General features: G+C 44.2%; 3 protein-coding genes across 10 annotated transcripts in view; 2 read left to right on the top strand and 1 right to left on the bottom strand.

The window, feature by feature from the left end:
• Nucleotides 1-6,321: 6,321 nt before the first annotated feature.
• LOC137348992 (zinc finger protein 235-like) lies at nucleotides 6,322-14,877 on the bottom strand. Of its 4 annotated transcripts, none has more exons than XM_068014230.1 (3): nucleotides 14,385-14,877; nucleotides 13,478-13,593; nucleotides 6,322-10,147 (listed from the first exon to the last, which is right to left on the bottom strand). In XM_068014230.1, the coding sequence occupies exon 3, from the start codon at nucleotides 9,782-9,784 to the stop codon at nucleotides 8,690-8,692; it is 1,095 nt and encodes a 364-aa protein (XP_067870331.1). In that variant the 5' UTR covers nucleotides 9,785-10,147; nucleotides 13,478-13,593; nucleotides 14,385-14,877; the 3' UTR covers nucleotides 6,322-8,689. The 4 variants fall into 4 exon arrangements, with proteins under 4 accessions (XP_067870331.1, XP_067870330.1, XP_067870333.1 ...); XM_068014229.1 differs by having other exon boundaries at nucleotides 14,418-14,877; XM_068014232.1 differs by lacking the exon at nucleotides 14,385-14,877 and adding an exon at nucleotides 14,221-14,375.
• Nucleotides 14,492-20,036, top strand: part of LOC137348993 (zinc finger protein 229-like) — a 22,370-nt gene continuing 16,825 nt past the window's right edge. For 3 of the 5 annotated variants that reach the window (XM_068014235.1, XM_068014234.1, XM_068014233.1), the window contains exons 1-3: nucleotides 14,492-14,656; nucleotides 14,805-15,038; nucleotides 15,473-17,339. The gene's annotated coding sequence lies outside the window, so the exon portion shown is untranslated. Of the gene's footprint in view, nucleotides 14,745-14,804; nucleotides 15,039-15,472; nucleotides 17,340-20,036 lie in introns of all 5 variants that reach the window. The other 2 variants (XM_068014237.1, XM_068014236.1) reach the window with 2 other exon arrangements.
• Nucleotides 17,297-20,036, top strand: part of LOC137348557 (zinc finger protein 239-like) — a 6,800-nt gene continuing 4,060 nt past the window's right edge. Inside the window, exons 1-2 of the mRNA XM_068013856.1 lie at nucleotides 17,297-17,339; nucleotides 19,702-19,796. Of these exons, the coding sequence (XP_067869957.1) occupies nucleotides 17,297-17,339; nucleotides 19,702-19,796 (138 nt within the window). The remainder of the gene's footprint in view (nucleotides 17,340-19,701; nucleotides 19,797-20,036) is intronic.

Here is a 20,036-nt window from a genome sequence, read left to right as displayed (position 1 = left end):
TAATTACAGTCAGTGTTCAATTAATCAATCAGATCTAGGGGATAAAGTTAAATAACAAGGGATAGTGACAATAAAGGGTTCTGCAGTCACATGTGAACTTGCTGGTACCTCTGCAGTTTCTCTGAATTGGCAAATCCCTTCCCACACACAGAGTAGGTGAATGGCCTCACCCGGTGTGAACTCGCTGGTGTGTCAACAGATAGCTTTTACTTTTAAATCTCTTCTCACAGTCAGAACACTTAAAAGGTCTCTTCTCAGTGTGAACAAGTTGGTGCCCCGTGAGGTGAGATGCCCGAGTGAATCCCTTTCCACATTTAGTTCAGGGAGGCACAGTGGCGCAGTGGTTAGCACTGCAGCCTCACAGCTCCAGGGACCCGGGTTCGATTCTGGGTACTGCCTGTGCGGAGTTTGCAAGTTGCGTGGGTTTTCGCCAGGTGCTCCGGTTTCCTCCCGTATCCAAAGACTTGCAGGTGATAGGTAAATTGGCCGTTGTAAATTGCCCCTAGTGTAGGAAGGTGATAGGAAATATGGGATTACTGTAGGGTTAGTATAAATGGGTGGTTGTTGGTCGACACAGACTCGGTGGGCCGAAGGGCCTGTTTCAGTGCTGTATCTCTGAATAATGAATGGCCTTTCCCCAGTGTGAATTTGCTGGTGTCTCAGAAGGTGGAACAACCCAGTGAATCTCTTCCCACACTCAGAGCAGGTGAACAGCTTCTCTCCAGTGTGAGTACGTTGGTGTTGCAGTGGCTCGTTTTTACTTTCAAGTCTCTTCTCACAGTCAGAACATTTAAAAGGCCTCTTCTCTGTGTGAACAAGCTGGTGTCTCAGGAGAATGGATTGATGAGTGAATCCCTTCCCACAGATGGAGCTGGTGAATGGCCTCCCCCCAGGAGGAGATTGCTGTCAGTGATTATGGGGTTGGTTTATATCAGACAGATGGAGATTGGTGTCAGTGACTTTGGGGTTGGTTTATATCAGATAGGAGGAGATTAGTGTCAGTGACTGTGCGGTTGGTTTATATCAGACAGTGGGAGATTGGTGTCAGTGACTGTGGGGTTGGTTTATATCAGACAGTGGGAGATTGGTGTCAGTGACTGTGGGGTTGGGTTATATCAGACAGGAGCAGATTGGTGTCAGTGACTGTGGCATTGGTTTATATCAGACAGGAGGAGATTGGTGTCAGTGACTGTGGGGTTGGTTTATATCAGACAGGAGGAGATTGGGTTTTATCAGACAGAATAAACTAGTCAGTGCTGAGGAAGTGATCGGGAGAATCACAGCCTATCTTGTTTAAATTATGGTGGTTGGAATGATAATGATATCTGTACTCAAATGTGTTGAAGAATAACATCTAAAACTGAAATTATAATAAAGAGGGAAATCTTGTGAATTTCTCTTCTGAAGTTCTATCCTGGACTGACAGTGATGACTTTTGTAAACTCCTTTTTACAAAGGGTTAAAAGGAGAAGATTTACAAACAGCAAACTCAAACCAATAGAAATGTTTGTCCTTTCTGAATTTCTATCCTAGACTGAATGATGCCTTTTGTAAACTGATAAATTACAGTTATTGAGAAAGATTGAACAGGGTGGAGCATTTTTCTTTGGAAAAGGGAAGACTTAGAGGCGATCTCATAGACGTCTTTAAAATTATGAATGGGTTGGACAGGGTTGATGTGGAGAGAATGTTTCCACTTGTGGGAGAATCCAAACTTAGGGGCAATAAATAAAAGATAGTTATCACTCCAACAGGAGCTATCTCTTTACTCAGAGAGTGGATAGAATGTGGAACTCGGTATCACAGGAAATGGTTGCGGCAAATGGCATAGATGCTTTCAAAAGGAAACTAGACAGGTCCATGAGAGCAAAGGCATTAGAAAGATATCCTGAAAGGCTGAGATGATGTAGAAAGAATGGGAGGAGATGCTTGTGGTGTATAAACAACAGCACAGACTAGCTGGGCTGAGTGGCCTTTTTTAGATAGATAGAATAGAAGATTTTTGTTGTATATTCAATGTAATCATAAGTAAACCTCTTTTACAGGGTATTAGAAGGGGAGGATTTACAGATGGGTAGCTCAAACCAAACATCGTGTCAGATCTGTCAGTCACTCAATTCATAGAACCCATCAGATGAAAGGTCACTGACCTGAAACGTTAACTCTGCTTCTCTCTCCACAGATGCTGCCAGACCTGCTGTGTATTTCCAGCATTTTTTGTTTTTATCTCAGTTAATCTTTGTCTCAATCAGCGGAAGTGAGGATGAGATTCTGCTAATATAGGAATTGCAAAATAAGAAACATCCAATTCCATCTCCTACCATCTGAAACATGTGATAATAGCTTATCTTGAGAATCTGTCTGAAACAGAATACACCATTGTTGTGCTTTGCAGTTTAATGGGAATTGTCAGATATTTGTACCAGTGTGTGCTTGGGTTGTGTACAGTAACGTCTTCACTCTTGTCAGCTGATCTTGTACAGAAGGTGTAGATGTAGATAGAAGGAATTGGCCTGCAGAGTCCGGCCTGTGTGAGAGTAACAATGGAACATTCTTGTGTCATAGATCAGTGAGACCCGATCACTTACTGAGCCAGTGAGTATATATAAATATAACTCTGATAGAGACAGCTTGTGTCACAGTTCAGTGAGATCCGATCACTTACTGAGTGAGGGAGTATGTATCAATATAACTCAGATAGGGACAGTTTGTGTCATAGTTCAGTGAGAACCGATCATTTACCGAGTGAGTGAGTATGTATCAATATAACTCAGATAGGGACAACTTGTTAGAACAGACTTGGGGAGAAGGAAGCTCTGAACTATCCAGTGGACTTTCTCTTCTCCACCATTGGGAAAAGGTGACTCTTTCACTACATTCAAAACTACAATTAAAATCACTCAAGATCATTTGTTCTGTGAGCTGAATATTTTGGTAGAATTAAGAGTTAATGAGAGGGACTGAGCCACAGTCTGAGTCACTGCTTTAAGGACAGGAAGAGAGAGAATCTGGAGAGGAGAAAAGAATTAGTAGGAGACCGGGTGCTGAATCTGGAACAATTAGCAGAGAGGTGGAGGAGTGTGTGGGGCAGGGATTGATAGATTTGGGAGAATGAAAGGAGAAAGAATATTCCATAGAAACTAGAATTGTCGGTTCTGAATTTCTATCCTGTGCTTACAGTGACGAATTTTGTAAACTCCTTTCACAGGGTATTAGAGAGGATTTGCAGGCAGGAAACTCAAACTAAAAATCATGACAAGATCTTACAGAATCACTTAATTCATGTATGATCAGCCTCTGATTATGGAAGTAGAAATGTTTGTTCTGTCTGTGGAAAAAGATTTCAAACATCAGTATGACTGGAAAAGCACCGAGACACACACTCAAGTGAGAGTGCACTGATTTCTGGATCTCTGTCAAATAAATCAGTTTTGGTGGAAACAAATGGCGTGTTGCGTTCTATATTTCTCCAGGATCAGAGGCGACTAATTGACATCCTGTTAGCGACTGCTCCATTTTTGGGCCTTTTCTCCTTTCTAACTCTATATTATTTCAGTTCTCGGACCTTCAGTTACTCTCATGGACAAGTCCCAGCTCCCAAACCTTCCAGACTGTCTCCCCTAACCTTGGGATTCAGGGAAGGTATCAGTAACATGCCTGGGATCACTAAACACAGTCTGTTAATCTCTTTTAGCTACTGGAATTTGTCCCAGCATAACCTTTGCTGTTCTGAAATGTGGGTTAATGAGCCTCACATCCTTGCTCATGTCTGCTGCAATTGTGTAGAAAGGGGATGTGCAAAGAGATGGTCTTTGTGTGGAGCTATGAAACAAGGAAACAGTATCTGTGTGTGACAGTGACACAGCCTTGTGCTCACAGTCAGAGCAATGCACAAATATCCTTGTGGTTATGGTTTGAGCTGGGCTAGATCACAAATGTAGTGAACAAGTTAAATATAAATATCACCAGTGCAGCTGCAGCTTGTTCGATCAGACCTGGGGAGAAGAGAGCTCTGAATCCATTGTATTAGCTCCGTTCTCTGGATCAAGTAACTATACTGTGTCTGTATTATTGCAGTGCTGTTAATAAAGTCAGTAAAAGACAATCTGCCATCGTGAGCTTAATTATCTAGTAACTGAAACCACAAGATTCAATATTTAGAGTCAACAAGGAAACACCTCACAGCCCAATTTTTTTTCTTTCTTGGGATGTGGTTGTCACTGGCAAGGCCAGTATCTGTTTGTTGCCCATCCCTAATTGCCCTTGAACTGAGTGGCTTGCTAGACCATTTCAGAGAGCAGTTAAGAGTCAAGCACATTGCTGTGGGTCTGGAGTCACGTGTAGGCCTGACCAGGTAAGGACAGATTTCCTTCGCTGAGGGACATTAATGAACCAGATGGGTTTTTACAACATATGATGATATTTTCATAACACCATTACTGAGATTCACTTTCAGTTCCAGATTTTTTTGGTTAATTAATTGAATTTAAACTCCACCAGCTGCTGTGGTGGGATTTAATCCCTTGTCCCTAGGATATTAGCTTGGACATCTAGATTACTATTTCAGTGACATTACCACTATGCCACCATTTCCTCTGCAATCTAGCTCACCATGCGCAGGAGAAAGTCTGTTATCTAACACCTCAAGGGGACAGAAGAGAAAAAGACCTCAACTTGAATCAGTTATGAATATTTTGGAGATGAGAATTATGGAATGAGAGAGTGGTTATGCTGGAACTGTACAAAACATTAGTTAGACCACAGCTAGATTACTGCTTATAGTTCTGGTTGCACATTACTGGAAGGATGTGATGACAGCAGAGAGGATAGAGAAGAGATTAATGAGGATGTTGCCAGGATTGGAGAATTTTAGCTATGAGAAAATATTGGAGTTGTTTTCTTTGAAACGAAGGAAGCCAAGTTGAGATTTAATAGAGGTGTATAAAATTATGAGGGGCCTAAATAGATTGATTGGGAAAGACTTATTTCCCTTAGCAGAGAGCACAATAAGAAGGGAGCATAGATTTAAAATAATTGACAGAAATATTAGGAAGGAGTTCAGGAATTTTTTCACCCAGAGGGTGGTAGGGGTCTGGAACTTACTGCCTGAAAGGGTGGTAGAGGCAGAAACTGTCATCACATTTAAAAAGTACTTGGATATGCAGTTGAGGTGCTGTAACCTACAGGGTTGTGTTCAGTGTAAGACAGTTTGAGGAGTCAGGCATCATTCACCCCTAGACTTACACTGGCAGGTAAAACCCCAGACAGCCCCTTAGTAAGGATTCCCCTGGTTCATCACCATATATTTGTCAGGATAATGAAACCCAGTTTTCTTACAGTCCACTCCTGGAGGCTCCACTCCCTGAACCTACAACCTCCAGCAGGGTCAGTGGTGGAGTTCCATAGCAGGAGTGATCCCAGAGTAACCATCAGGATTGCACCTCTGTGGGTGTTCGGAGTCATGCATTTTAAGTTATCCTGGTGTCTACCACACACACTCCTTTAGGAAAGGAAATCTGCTATCCTTACGTGGTCTGGCCTACATGTGACTCCAGACCCACAGCAATACAGTGGACTCTTAACTGCCCTCTGAAATGGCCGAGCAAGTCACTCAGTTGTCAAGGGCAATTAGGGATTGGCAACAAATACTGCCTTGCCAGCGATGCCCAAATCCCATGAAAGAATAACAGGGAAGTCCTGGACACACACTGCAGGTTTTTCATTATATGGAGAGCAAATATCTGCTGTCCAATTGTACCAGCAGTTAACGGGCTCCTGTGAACTTTACAACCTGATAATTTAATGCAGACTTTAACCAATTTTTTGAAACAGGTTTATTTTAGATGAGTCAGTCCTGAAGCAGGGCTGTCATGCAAACATGTTAAATTTTCATAGAATTGCCAGTCATTTTCAGACTGGAAACTTAAATCTGCTGTTTCACTTTCAGTCAGGAACAGATCAGTTTTACTCCAATCTTTGATTTGACAGCATGTTTCCAGCATTCACCGTTGTTCTTCCTGACTCTAAATACAGTTGTAAAGCCTTCTGTTCCGTGCCCAGGAGCTCTGAACCATGGAAGAGAGCGGGAGGGACACATTTTTACAGGCCTCATAATTAACCCACGCAGGGACTTGGCTGTCAGTGAAGAGAGAGGAGATAAACCAAAGTGCCGTTTGTCCCTCTCAGTGTTGCCCTGAAGGACTGTGTCCAGGCTGAAGTTCTGTTCCTGCCATACAATCCTCCCTCAGATTGTCCTTTCTGAGCTCCAGCCGGGTGATGTTAAACACTCAGGTGAGAAGGACAAAAATCTACAACAATGTGTTTAAACCAAAGCCGATTTATTTCAAATAAAACCAAAAAAGTGCTGGAAATACTCAGCAGGTCTGGCAGCATCTGTGGAGAGGGAAGCAAAGTTAATGTTTCAGGTCAGTGACATTTCATTAGAACTATTTTGCTCTGATTTATTTCAAATCGATCCTGAATTAACCTTCAGTCCAGTTATCAACAGAAACAAACCCCAACTGTCAGAATTGAACTAGAGAAAATTTATAGCACAGGAGGCCATTCAGCCCATCGTATCTGTGCTGGCCAAAAAACAGCTATCCAGAGTAATCCCACTTTGCAGTTCTTGGTATGTAGCCCTGCAGGTTACAACACCTCAACTGCATATCCAAAGTGTTTTTTTAAATGAGAGAGTGTTTCTGCTTCTACCACCCTGTCAGGCAGTGAGTTCCAGACCCCCACCACCCTCTGGGTGAAATGATTTCTCCATCTAATGTTTCTGCCAATTTTAAATCTGCATTCCCTCTCACTGATTACTCTGCTAAGAGAAACAGGTCCTTCCTATCCACTCTGTCTAGACCCCGCATAATTTTAAACACCTCAATTGAATCTCCCCTCAGCCTCCTCTGTTCCAAAGAAAACAAACCCAGCCTATCAAATCCTTCCTCCTAGCTAAAATTCTCCTGGCACATCCTCTGTAAATCTCCTCTGCATCCTCTCTAGTGCAATCACAGATTTCCTGTAATGCGGTGACCAGAACTGCACGCAGTACTCAAGCTGTGGTTGAACTAGTGTTTTCTCAGATCTTTTATAACCTCCCTGCTCTTGTAATTAAAAATAGAATATGTTTGAAATACACAGCAGGTCTGGCAGCAACCGCGGAGAGTGAAACAGAGTTAACATTTCAAGTCTGTGACCATTCATCAACCGAAAATGCTGGAAATACTCGTATTCTATGCCTTGGCTCGGCTCATTAAGGGAAGTATCTCGTATGCATTCTTAACCACCTAATCTACTGGTCCTGTTATCTTCTGGGATCTATGGACATGCATTCAAAGGTCTCTCGGTTCCTCTACACCAAATGCATTACCTCACACTTCTCTGGATTCAACTCCATTTGCCTCTTTTCTGCTCACTTGACCAGTCCATTGGTATCTTCCTGCAGTCTACAGCTTTCTTCCTCACTATCAACCACAAGGCTGCAAACATTTTAATCATGACCCCAACGTTAAAGTCTAAATCATTGATATATACGGACATCGATATTGATATAGTAGTGAACCATGCAGAACCCCACTGGAGCAGCCGTTCAGTCACAAAAACACCTTTCGACCATTACCCATGGCTTCATGTTGCGGGTGACAATTCCTGTACATGTGGTTATCCAGGACATGCGAAGTGTCCTTAGTCCCCACGTGAAATAGGATGTACACACCACTGGGCTGAGATGCCCTGCAAAACCTTTATTTATTAGACTATTAATTAACTGAACCGGAATAAACCTAAGATTTAAATAAAGATTCATCAGCTACTCACTTGTCAGCTGCTTCCTTCGTGATGTCACATTTTTTTTTTTTAGGGAGTTCAATGTTTTACTTAAACACGTTATCTATGTATCTCAGATTTTAACTTTTTATTGTCACTATCCCTTGTTATTTAACTTTATTCCCCAGATCTGAATGATTCATTGAACGCTGACTGTAATTATATGATAAAACAAAAGACAATTTGATAATTTATGCTAATTAGCTGATCCAGTCTTACTTTATAATTGATTAAATGTAGTGACCAGAACAGTACGCAGTTCTCTAGCTGTATGTGGGGGGGGGGGGTCTGATTGGTGCTTTTTTTTTTACTGTTCTAACATGATCTCCCTGCTCTTATACTCTCGGCCTCTGTTAATAAAAGTATCCCGTATGCTCTCTTGACCACCTTATCTACCTGTCCTGCTACATAAATGGATCTGTGGACTTTTACTCCAAGGTCCTTCTGTTCCTCTGCAGGATCCTACCATTCACTTGCTTTGTTTGTCCTTCCCAAATGCATTAACTCACACTTCTCTGGACTGAATTCCATTTGCCACTTTTCTGCCCACCTGACCAGTCCCCGGACATCTTTCTGTGGTCTACAGCTTTCTTTCTCACTGTTAATCACACGGTCAATTTTTGTGTCATCTGCAAACTCCTTAATCATGGCCCCTTAATTTAAGTCTAAATCAATGATTTTTACCACAAAAAAAGTGGCCTTTTTTTTTATTCTGTAACGGAATGTGGGTGTCGCTGGCAAAGCCAGCATTTATTGCCCATCCTGAGCCTTGTGAAAACCCAAATGGAAACAGGCTTCCAGTCAGGATTAAGTTCTGGATGTGATTAACAGCAGCAATAACAGCAGAATCCAAACCCTGCAGTCACTTGTGAACTTGCTGATGTTTTAGCAGGTTGCCTTTACTTTTAAAACACTTCTCGCAGTCAGAACATTGAAAAGGTCTCTTATTAGTGTGAACAAGTTGATGTTCAGTGACGTGGGATGCTTTTCTGAATCCCTTCCCACACACAGAGCAGGTGAACGGTCTCTCCCCTGTGTGAACTCGCTGGTGTATCAGAAGGCCGGATGAAGCAGTGTATTCCTTCCCACACTCAGAGCAGGTGAACGACCTCTCCCCACTGTGAACTCGCTGGTGTGTCAGCAGATTGCTTTTACTTTTAAAACTCTTCTCACAGTCGGAACATTTAAAAGGTCTCTTATCAGTGTGAACAAGTTGGTGTTGAGTGAGGTGGGATGTCTTTCTGAATCCCTTCCCACACACAGAGCAGATGAACGGTCTCTCCCCTGTGTGAACTCGCTGGTGCATCAGAAGCTCGGATGAGTCAATGAATCCCTTCCCACACACACTGCAGGTGAATGGCCTCTCCCCAGTGTGACCTCGCTGGTGTCTCAGAAAGCGGGATGACTGAGTGAATCCCTTCCCACACACAGAGCAGGTGAACCATCTCTCCCCAGTGTGAGTGCGTTGGTGGTTCAGTAAATACTTTGTGCTTTTGAAGCTCTTCTCACAGTCAGAACATTTAAACGTTCGCTTATCAGAGTGAACTCGCTGATGTGATAGGAGGTTTGATAAAGCATTAAATCCCTTCCCACATTCAAAGCAGGTGAACGGCCTCTCTCCAGTGTGAAGTTGCTGGTGTGTTTTGAGGTTGAAGGACCGAGTGAATTCCTTCCCACAGACAGAGCACATGAACGGCCTCTTCCCTATGTGAAGTCTCTGGTGTGTATAGAGGCTGGATGATCGAGTGAATCCCTTACCACACATGAAGCAGGTGAATGGCCTCTCCCCAGTATGAACTTGCTGGTGTGTCAGCAGGTGGGATGACCGAGTGAATCCCTTACCACACACGGAGCAGGTGAATGGCCTCTCCCCAGTGTGACTGCGTCGGTGAGTTTCCAGCAGGGACGGGCATTTGAATCCCTTCCCACAGTCTCCACATTTCCACGGTTTCTCCATGGTGCGACTATCCTTGTGCCTCTCCAGGTTGGATGATCAGTTGAAGCCTTGTTCACACACACAACCTGTGTATAGTTTCTCCTTGCTGTGAATGGGGTGATGTGTTGACAGGCTGCGTAACTGTTTAAAGCTCTTGCCACAGTCAGTGTATTGGAACACTCTCATTCAGGGGTGTGTGTGTCTTGGTGCTTCTCCTGTCACATTGATGGTTGAAATCTTTTCCCACAGACAGAACAGACAAACATTTCTCCTTCCACATTCAAAGAATGGTGATATTCTGGTCCTGATGAATCGAGTGACTCTGTCAGATCTTGACGTGATGTTTGGTTTGAGTTTCCCATCTGCAAATCCTCTCCTAATCCCCTGTAAAAAGGAGATTACACAGAATGATATAAAATACACAGTACACAAACAGTCTAACCAGTCAATGCTGGTCACAGAATTGTTACAGCACAGGAGGAGGGCATTCAGCCTGTCATGTCTGCGCCACCTCTCCGAAAGAGCAGTTTACCTAGTGCTACTGCCCAGTCTTCTCCCCATAACCCTGCACATTCTTCCTTTTCAAATAATCCAATTCCTTCTTAAATGCCTCAATTGAACGTGCCTCCACCAGATTCTCCGGTAGTGCATTTCAGATCCTAACCATTTGCTCCGTGAAAATTTTTTCCCTCATGTTGCCATTGCTTCTTTTGCCAATTACCTTAAATCTGTGCCTTCTGGTTCTCGAGCCCTCCACCAAGGGGAACAGTTTCTCCCTATCTACCTTGTCCAGACCCCTCATGATTTAAATACCTCTATCAAATCTCCTCTCAACCTTCTCTTCTCCAAAGAAAACAGTCCTAGTCATCTAATACTATCATTAATTCCTTTCTCGCTCAGTGTTTGTTTTTCAATGGAATGTATTTTTGTTGAACATTTTAACTTGTTTCTTGAAATGTTTCCCACTGTTTATTGACTGCCATACCTTTTGGTCTATTTACCCAATCAACCTTAGCCAGCTCTCCCCTCATGCCTACATAATTGGCTTTAAGATTTCTCTGTGATTGGAGTATGTTGTTTTCAAACTTATAACGTGGAATTCAGTTGTATTATGATCACCATTTGCCAGTAGATCTTATTCTACGACATTACTAATTAATCTTGCCTCATTGCACATGCTAGATCTAAAATAGCTTTATCCCTATTTGGTTCCATAACAAATTGCTTCAGGAAACTGTCACAAAAGCATTCTAAAACTTATCTTCCAGACTGCCTTTGCCAATGTGATTGGTCCAGTCTATATGAAGATCAAAGTCCCCCACAACTACAACGGTATAACTAGTGACTAGTGTCAGTTCCGAAGAAGGGTCACTGACCCGAAACGTTAACTCTGCTTCTCTTTCCACAGATGCTGCCAGACCTGCTGAGTGGTTCCAGCATTTCTTGTTTTTATTTCAGATTTCCAGCATCCGCAGTATTTTGCTTTTATTACGGTATAACGAGTGTTAGGTGCCCTATAAACTACTCACACCAGCTATTTTGAATCTGGCTATTCCTTATCTTCACCCAATCTGATTCTACTTCCTGATTTTCTGAGCCAAGATCCTTTCTCGCTAATCTCCTTATGCCATCCATTCTTATTAGGGCTACTCCTCCTCCTTTTCCATTCAGCCTGTCTTTTTCAAATTATTGTGTATCCTGGATATTTATTTCCCAACCTTGGTCACCGTGTAACCATGTCTATGTAATGATGATGAGATCTGAATCATTTATCTCCAATTGCGCCACCTCATAGATCTTATTGCGGATGTGCCGCACAGATAAAGTGACTACAAATTTTTTTTTAACTACTATTCCCTGCATGGACTATTACTGTTAAACTCAGTCCTTTTCTGTCCCACTCAGTTTCTCTTTACCCACATCAATATACTTTTTCTATTGCCTCAACTTTTATCTTTGGATTTCTAAATCACCCTTCACCCGAATCCTCCTCCCCTCTGTTAGCTTAAAGCCATTTTTCCCAACTCTGACCATATTTGCTGGTGCACTCTTATCTTTGTACGGTCTGTCTCTTCATGTCACACTCTGGTTACCATTATCCGTATTGCTACCCTCCACGATTGCCTTGTCCTTTCTCTTTTTAACTTCTCAAATCTCCCCTCACATAAAAGCACTCTGCCACAACCCCCACCCCACTCCACTACTTAGTTCAAAGCACTCTCTACAGCCCTAGTATTACAATTCATCAGGGCACTAGTCCCAGTGTGGTTCAGGTGAAGACCATCCCAATGGTACAGCTCCCTCTTTCCCCAATACTGGTGCCACTGACCCATGAACCAAAACCCATTTCTCACACACCAATCTTTCAGCCACGCATTCAACTCTCTGATCTTATTTACCATTAGCTAACTTGCTCGTGGCTCATGTAATAATGCAGAGGTCATTACCTTTCTGGTTCTGCTTTTTAATTTAGTCCCTAGTTGCTCATACTCCCTCAGCAGAACCTCTTTCTTAGTCCTACCTATGTCATTGGCACCTACGTGCACCACGACAAGTGCCTCTCCAACACCGAGGAGATTCCTTAACCCTGGCACCGGACAGGCAGCACAGCCTTTGAGACCAACACTCCTGGCAGTATCTATCCCCCGAACTATACTGTCCCCTACTACAACGACATTCCCTTTTATTCCCCCCACTTGAATGGCCCCCTGCACCATGGTGCCTTGGTCAGTCCCTGCTCTTGTCCACACAAGTTGCAAGAAACTCGAACCAGTTGGACAATTGTGGGGACAGAGGCTCCTCCATTGCTACCTTCTGGATCCCATACCTGCCTCATTCGTGGTCACACCCTCCTATCCCTGACCACAGACCAAATCTGAAGTATCCAGCCTAAGGGGTGTGACAGCCTGCTGGAACAAAGCATCCAGGTGACTTTCCCTCTTGCTGATGTGTCAGTGTTCGAATCTTGGACTCTCGCTCATCAATTCTGAGCCGAAGTTCCTTGAGCTGCCAACATTTACTGCAGATGTGGTTGCAAGGGATCACATTGGTATCCACCAGCTCGCACATGCTACAGCTGCAACACATCACCTGCCCTGCCATCTCTATTGTGTTTTACTTAACTAATTAGCCTTCAAGTTTAGAAATATCACTGATAATTTGTAGTGATATCAAGTAATTTAACTAGTTAACAGATTTATCTCCCCAGTACCAGTTTAAACTACTGCCCCCAGTTAGAAAGGGGAAAAAAACTTAAAAACTCACTAGTCACCTACCTGTTTCCTAATTAGTGCCTCTGGGCTTCAGCTCTCAGGTCTCACTGTCCCCAGCTCCTTCTCCTGGATCACTGCTTGTTCTATAAAAGACCAGAACAGCACCTCCTCCCTCACTGCACCAAATTCTCACACTTATCAAATTCCCATGTTCAGCACTCTGTCTCACAGCGAGAAGATCTTTGTGCTGCTTACTTTGTGTGTTAGCAAAACCTCCTGTATTTATACTATCTAGAATTCGAGACCAGAGTCAGGCCCTGCTGACGAGGGACCCAGTTCTAACTAACTACCTAAGGAACTAACTGTGCAGCTGACACTAGCAGGCAGCTGGTTTAACATTAACTAAAACTGAAAGGAACAACAATTTAATGTTAAAGTTAAGCTAAATGGAATCTTGACTAGATTTTAGAAAGAGATCAAAGTTTGAAATTCCCACACTTACCAAATTCCCAAATTAAGCACTCTGTCTCGCAGCACTCAGTTGTGGTTCTGTTTCATTAATCCAGAGACTGACAGTTCGAATCCTGCCATGGCAGTTTGAGAATTGAAAATCACAATCTGGAATTAAAAAAGCTGGTTGTCAGTAGAAGTGACCATGAAGCTGCTGGATTGCCTAAGAACGTTCATTTACATAGCACCTTTCCTGATCTCAGGATGTTCCAAAGTGCTTTTCAGCCAATTGGGCATCTTTAAAATGTGTACTTACTCTTGTAATGTAGGATAGTGCAAGCAGCCCAAGCTATGCACAGCAAGATCCCATAAACAGCAAAGGGATAAAGTGCTGGCAACACCACTTTCTTGCAATTAGCATAAAATACATTGTTAATACCCCCAGAGGGTTGGAAACCTGCTGTCCTTACCCGGTCTGGGCCTGTATATGTGACTGAAGTCTTACACTAACATGGGTGACTATTAACTGCCCCTGAAGTGACCGAACGAGCCACTCAGTCGTATGAAACCGGTTCAAGGAGGCGACCGCCCACCACCAGCACCTTCTCAAGGGGTGACTAGGGACAGGGTAATAAATACCAGCTTTACCAGCGATGCCCACATCCCAAGAATGAATTAGTAAAAACTTGCAGCCAGTCCTTTCCTCAAAGGGACTGGTGGAAAATCTGAAGCCCACCCACTGGAGACACCAAAACCCATCCAAGCTCAGTAATTATCAACCAGGTTTTCTCGCACCCATTGCCTCCCCCTCAGAGGCTGTGGCATTAAAATCCCCGTGTTTCAGTGTTTTGGGTGGCTCCAGTCAGAGTGGTGTCCTCCCCAGGAGAGAGAGGCCTGCCGGCTGCCAACTCCCACTCGAGCCCCAGGCTCTCCCCGCGGCCTTGCTCCTGGCCGCTCACCTGCTGCTACCCAGCTCGAGCACGATGGCCCACCTTTGCCGGCGCGCGCCGTTACCAAGCCCCGCCCCCGCAGCCATGGCAACACCAGCGACCGTTAACCGTTTCCCGTTCAAATTTCTCGATGCGAAAAACTTTCCTCCACACGCCTCCAACAGTCCCCGTTCGCGCATGCGCACCGGCTGCGATCGGGGCTTGAATGTCTGACGTCCTCGGGGATTTGCAAACCCCATCTTTGTTCGTGGCAAGTCTGCTCCACATGGACGCTACGCCCTGTAAGACGTTTGACAATATTATCTATTTTGTAAAAAAAACAGTCTTTATCCTTTCTCAGTTGTTATGGACCTCATTTGTAGTCCTTCTGTAGGTATATTTTCATTTTACTGTTGGCTTACTTGTACCCTTTTGTCACCCCTTACAAAGATGGCCGAAGTCTCTGAACCTTCCCCTGAGGAAAGGAATCTGCCCTGTTCACAGAGGAACCCAGTGCGCAGGCGCGATGCTGAACTGTATCTGGAGCATGTGCAGTGTCACTTTGATCAGAGCTGTGCAAGTGCTGGAGCCACTCTTGCAGCGGGTGAATCGAGCTGGAGGGCGGGGCGAGGAGGTTTCAGAAACATCTGGTGTCGGCCGCAAGCCCTGAAGAAGAATCTCCAGGTCCCCGCGTTTCCAGTTTCGGGGCTTTTTGCCGGGAACAGGCCCATCTTAAACACCCATCTTGGTTGAGCGGAGTGCAGAGCGCATGCGCGGCCATTTTTGGCGCGAACAGAGTGGGCGGGGATTCAAACTCCCCGTGACCAGGAGAGAAAATCATTGACTCATTGATTTGATTCTCACTGTACACAGAGACTGGAGAACTGAACTTAGTCAGAGTAGAGAGAGAGGGGGAAAACTGGTAGTGGAGGAAAGAGATGGTGCGATGGGTTTGGATTTCAGCACAGGGGGGGGGGGGGGGAGAGTGTGTGGGACAGGGATTTACAGCTTTGGAGGAACAAGAGATAAAAAAAAAATGTTTCATAGGAAGTAGAATTGTCTGTTCTGAATTTCTATTCTGTACTGACCGTGATGACTTTTGCAAACTCCTTTTATAGGGCATTAGAAGGGGAAGATTTCAGAACGGGAAACTCAAACTAAACATCATGTCAAGATAGGACAGAATCACTCATTTCATCAGGATCTGAATATCATCGGACTTTGAATATGAAAGGAGCCTGAAAAAAACCATCGTACTGTCACAGCTCGGGAAAAAAAAATGTACATATGTTCTGTGTCCAGGCGAGACTTAAACTGATCTTCCAACCTGGAGACGCTCAAGGGCACCAGCACCACAGAGAAACCATGTAAACATGGGGACTGTGGGAAGAGATTCAATTACCCATCCTTGCTGGAAATTCATCAACGCAGTCACACTGGGGAGAAGCCGTTCATCTGCTCCATGTGTGGAAAGGGATTCACTCAGTCAACCACCTCTGTTGAGACACCAGCAATTTCACACTGGGGAGAGACCTTTCATCTGTCGTGTCTGTGGAAAGAGATTCACTCAGTCATCCGAGCTACTGTGAGTTCCAGTGAGTTCACACTGGGAAGAAGCCTTTCACCTGCTCTGTTTGTAGGAAGGGATTCACTCAGTTATCCCAGCTGCTGACACACCAACGAGTTCACACTGGGAAAGGACTGTTCATCTGCTCCGTGTGTGAGAAGGGGTTCACGACTTCATCAAACCTTCTGACACATCAGCGAATTCACACTCAGGAGAGGCTGTTCACCTGTTCAGGGTGTAAGAAGGGATTCACTCAGCTATCCCACCTGCTGACACACCAAGTTCACAAGTGACTGCAGGAGTTGGATTCTGCTGTTATTGCTGCTGTTAATCACAGGACTGATTCATGTTCATTCTGACAGATGGGGTTTGTTTCTGCTGATATTATAAACCATATAACTGAGCTGGAGTTTATGATTCTGCATATATAGCTGACTGCATTCTCAGGGCCAATCAGGCGGGCTGCTTTGTCCTGGATGGTGTCGAGCTTCTGTTGGAGCTGCACCCATCCAGGCAAGTGGAGAGTATTCCATTACACTCCTGACCTGTGCCTTGTAGGTGGTGGACAGGCTTTGGCGAGTCGGTAGGTGAGTTACTCGCCGCAGGATTCCCAACAACTGCTGTTGTAGCTACAGTTTTTATATGGCTGGTCCAGTTCAGTTTCTGGTTAATGGTGACTCCCAGGATGTTGATATTGGGGGATTCAGTGAACTTCAAGGAGGAGGGGGAGGCAGTTAGATTCTCTCTTGTTTGAGATGGTCATTACCTGGCACTTAAGTGGAAAGTAACATTCGCACCACACATAAGCCCAAGCTGGGATATTATCTGGGTCTTGCTGTATCTGGACTTGGGCTGCTTCAGTATATGAGGAGTCGCGAATAGTGCTGAACATTGTGCAATCATCAGCAAACATCCCCACTTCTGACTTTATTTTTTTTTTAGAGATACAGCACTGAAACAGGCCCTTCGGCCCACCGAGTCTGTGCCGACCATCAACCACCCACTTATACTAATCCTACACTAATCCCATATTCCAATCACATCCCCACCTGTCCCTATATTTCCCTACCACCTACCTACACTAGGGGCAATTTATAATGGCCAATTAACCTATTAACCTGCAAGTCTTTGGCATGTGGGAGGAAACCGGAGCACCCGGAGAAAACCCACGCAGACACAGGGAGAACTTGCAAACTCCACACAGACAGTACCCGGAATTGAACCCAGGTCCCTGGAGCTGTGAGGCTGCGGTGCTAACCACTGCGCCACTGTGCCGCCCTATGATGGAGAGAAAGTCACTGATGAAGCGGCTGAAGATAGTTTGGGCCTAGGAGACTACCCTGAGGAACTCCCGCAGTGATGTCCTGGGATTGAGATGATTGACCTCCAACAACCACAACCACCTTCCTTTGTGTTAGGTAAGACTCAAACCAGGCGAGAGTTTTCCCTCTGATTCCCATTGACTCCAGTTTTGCTATGGCTCCTTGATAGAAATAGGAAAATACACCAGATTAATGTGTGGCTGGAGAGATGGTGCAGGAGGGAGGGATTCAGATTTCTGGGGCATTGGGACCAGTTCTGGGGAAGGTGGGACCTGTACAAGCTGGACAGTCTGCACCTGAACAGGACTGGAACAAATATCCTTGCAGGAAGGTTTGCTAGTGCTATTGTGGATGATTTAGACTCGCTTGGCAGGGGGATGGGAATCAGCGCAGTCTTAGGTCAATTTCAGGGCAGGGAACAGGAGGCAGAAAATTAGCAAAAATTAAAAGAAGCAAAGGTTAAAAAGTGTGCAGCACGGGAATTTTGCAGTGCTAAAGAGTATTTATTTAAATGCAAGGAGTATAGCAAATAAAGCTGATGAGCTGAGGGCACAGATAGGCACATGGCAACATGATATCGTTGCTATAATGGGAAGTTGGATTAAGGAGGGGCAAGAATGGCAACTCAACATCCCTGGATATAGAATTTTCAGGCGGGATAGAGAGGGAGATAAAAAAGGAGGGTGTGTAGCATTATTGGTTAAGGAATCGATAGCAGCTTTGAGGAGGGATGATATGCTAAATGAATCATCAAATGAGGCCACATGGGTGGAGCTCAGAAATAAAAAAAGGGGTAGCCACATTACTAGGAGTGTACTATGGACACCAAAATAGTGATAGGGAGGTAGAATAACAAATATGTAGGCACATTTCTGAGAGTAAAAACTATAGGGCAATAATAGTTGGGGGTTTCAACTACCCCAATATCAACTGGGATACAAACAGTGTGAAGGGCACAGAGGGGACAAAATTCTTGAACTGCGTTCGAGAACTTTTTAAGCCAGCACATAACAAGCCCAATGAAAGGGGCACTATTCTAGATTTAGTCTTCAGTAATGAAGCTGGGCAATTGGATGAAGTAACAGTGGGTGACCATTTTGGAGATAGTGATCATAATACAGTCAGTTTTAGCATAATCATGAAAACGACAAAGATAAAACAGGAGTAAAAGTTCTAAATTGAGGAAAGGCAAATTTTAAGAAACTGAGAGGTGATCTGGCGGAAGTGGACGGATACAGCTACTTGAAGGAAAATCTGTGGCAAACCAGTGGGAGGCATTCAAACGCGAGATACTACAGGCACAGTGTGGGAATGTCCCCACAAAGATAAAGGGCAGTACTGCCGAATCTAGAGACCCCTGGTTATTTAGATGCTTACAGGGTAAGTTAAAACAGAAAAAGAAAGCTTATGATGATCACAAAAATCTTAATACTTTAGAAAGCCTAGAGGAGTATAGAAAGTGCAGGGGTGAAGTTAAAAAGGAAATTAGAAAAGCGAAGAGAGGACATGAACAATTATTGACAGGTAAAATCTAGGTAAACCCAAAGATGTTTTATCAGTACATTAAGAGCAAGAGGATGACTAAGGAACGGGTAGGGCCTATCAGAGATGTACAAGGAAACTTATGTGTGGATGCAGAAGATGTGGGCCGGGTTCTTAATGAGTTTTTTGTCTCTGCCTTCACAGAGGAAAGGGTTGATGTAGACATTGTAGTTAAAGAGGAGGAGTGTGAAATATTAGATACGATAAGCATAATGAGAGAGCAAGTACCAGAGGGTCTGACATCCTTGAAAGTGGATAAATCGCCAGGGCCGAATGGATTGCATCCCAGGTTGTTAAAGGAAGCCAGGGAGGAAATAGCGGATGCACTGAGGATCATCTTCAAATCCTCACTAGATACAGAAGAGGTACCAGATGATTGGAGGTCTGCCAACGTACCATTGTTTAAAAAGGGTGCGAGGAATAGGCCAAATAATTATAGGCCAGTCAGTCTGACTTCGGTGGTGGGTAAATTATTGGAATCTATTCTGTGGGACAGGATAAACTGCAATTAGAAAGGCCACTGATCAGGGATAGTCAGCATGGATTTGTTAAGGGGCCGTCATGTCTTACTAGCTTAATTGAGTTTTTTGAGGAAGTAACAAGAAGGATTGATGAGGGTAGTGCAGTGTATGTGTTCTACATGGATTTTACATGGCAGACTGGTCAGTAAAATGAAAGCCCACGGGATACAGGGGAATGTGGCAGGTTGGATCCAGAATTGGCTCAGTAACAGGAATCAAAGGGTAGTAGTCAACGGATGTTTTTGCGACTGGAAAGCAGTTTCCAGTGGCGTTCCACAGCGTTCAGTGTTGGGTCCCTTGCTGTTTGTGGTATATATTAATGATTTGGACTTAAATGTGGGAGGCATGATTGGGAAATTTGCTGATGACACAAAAATTGGCTGTGTAGTTGATAGGTGAAGAGGATAGCCCTAGACGCCAGGAAGAAATCAATGGTTTGGTTGAGTGGGACGGAAAAGTGGCAAATGAATTCAATCCAGATAAGTGTGAGGTAATGCATTTGGGGAGGGCAAGTAAAGCGAGGGAATACACAATAAATGAGAGGATATTGAGAGGGGTAGAAGGAGTGAGAGACCTTGGAGTGCATGTCCACAGGTCCCTGAAGGTGGCAAGACAGGTCGATCGAGTGGTGAAGAAGACATATGGAATGCTTTCCTTTATTGGCTGAGGTATAGAATTCAAAAGCAGGGATGTAATGCTGGAACTGTATAAAATGCTGGTTAGACCATAG

This window comes from Heterodontus francisci, chromosome 34 (assembly GCF_036365525.1).
Source record: "Heterodontus francisci isolate sHetFra1 chromosome 34, sHetFra1.hap1, whole genome shotgun sequence".
NCBI lineage: Eukaryota > Metazoa > Chordata > Chondrichthyes > Heterodontiformes > Heterodontidae > Heterodontus > Heterodontus francisci.
The sequence above is the reverse complement of the archived record's forward strand: the minus strand, read 5'-3'. Positions and strand labels throughout refer to the sequence as shown.

Bases quoted from the DNA above. Each gene is read 5' to 3' on its own strand.
- LOC137348992 (XM_068014230.1), bottom strand. From the start codon at position 9,784: ATGGAGAAACCGTGGAAATGTGGAGACTGTGGGAAGGGATTCAAATGC.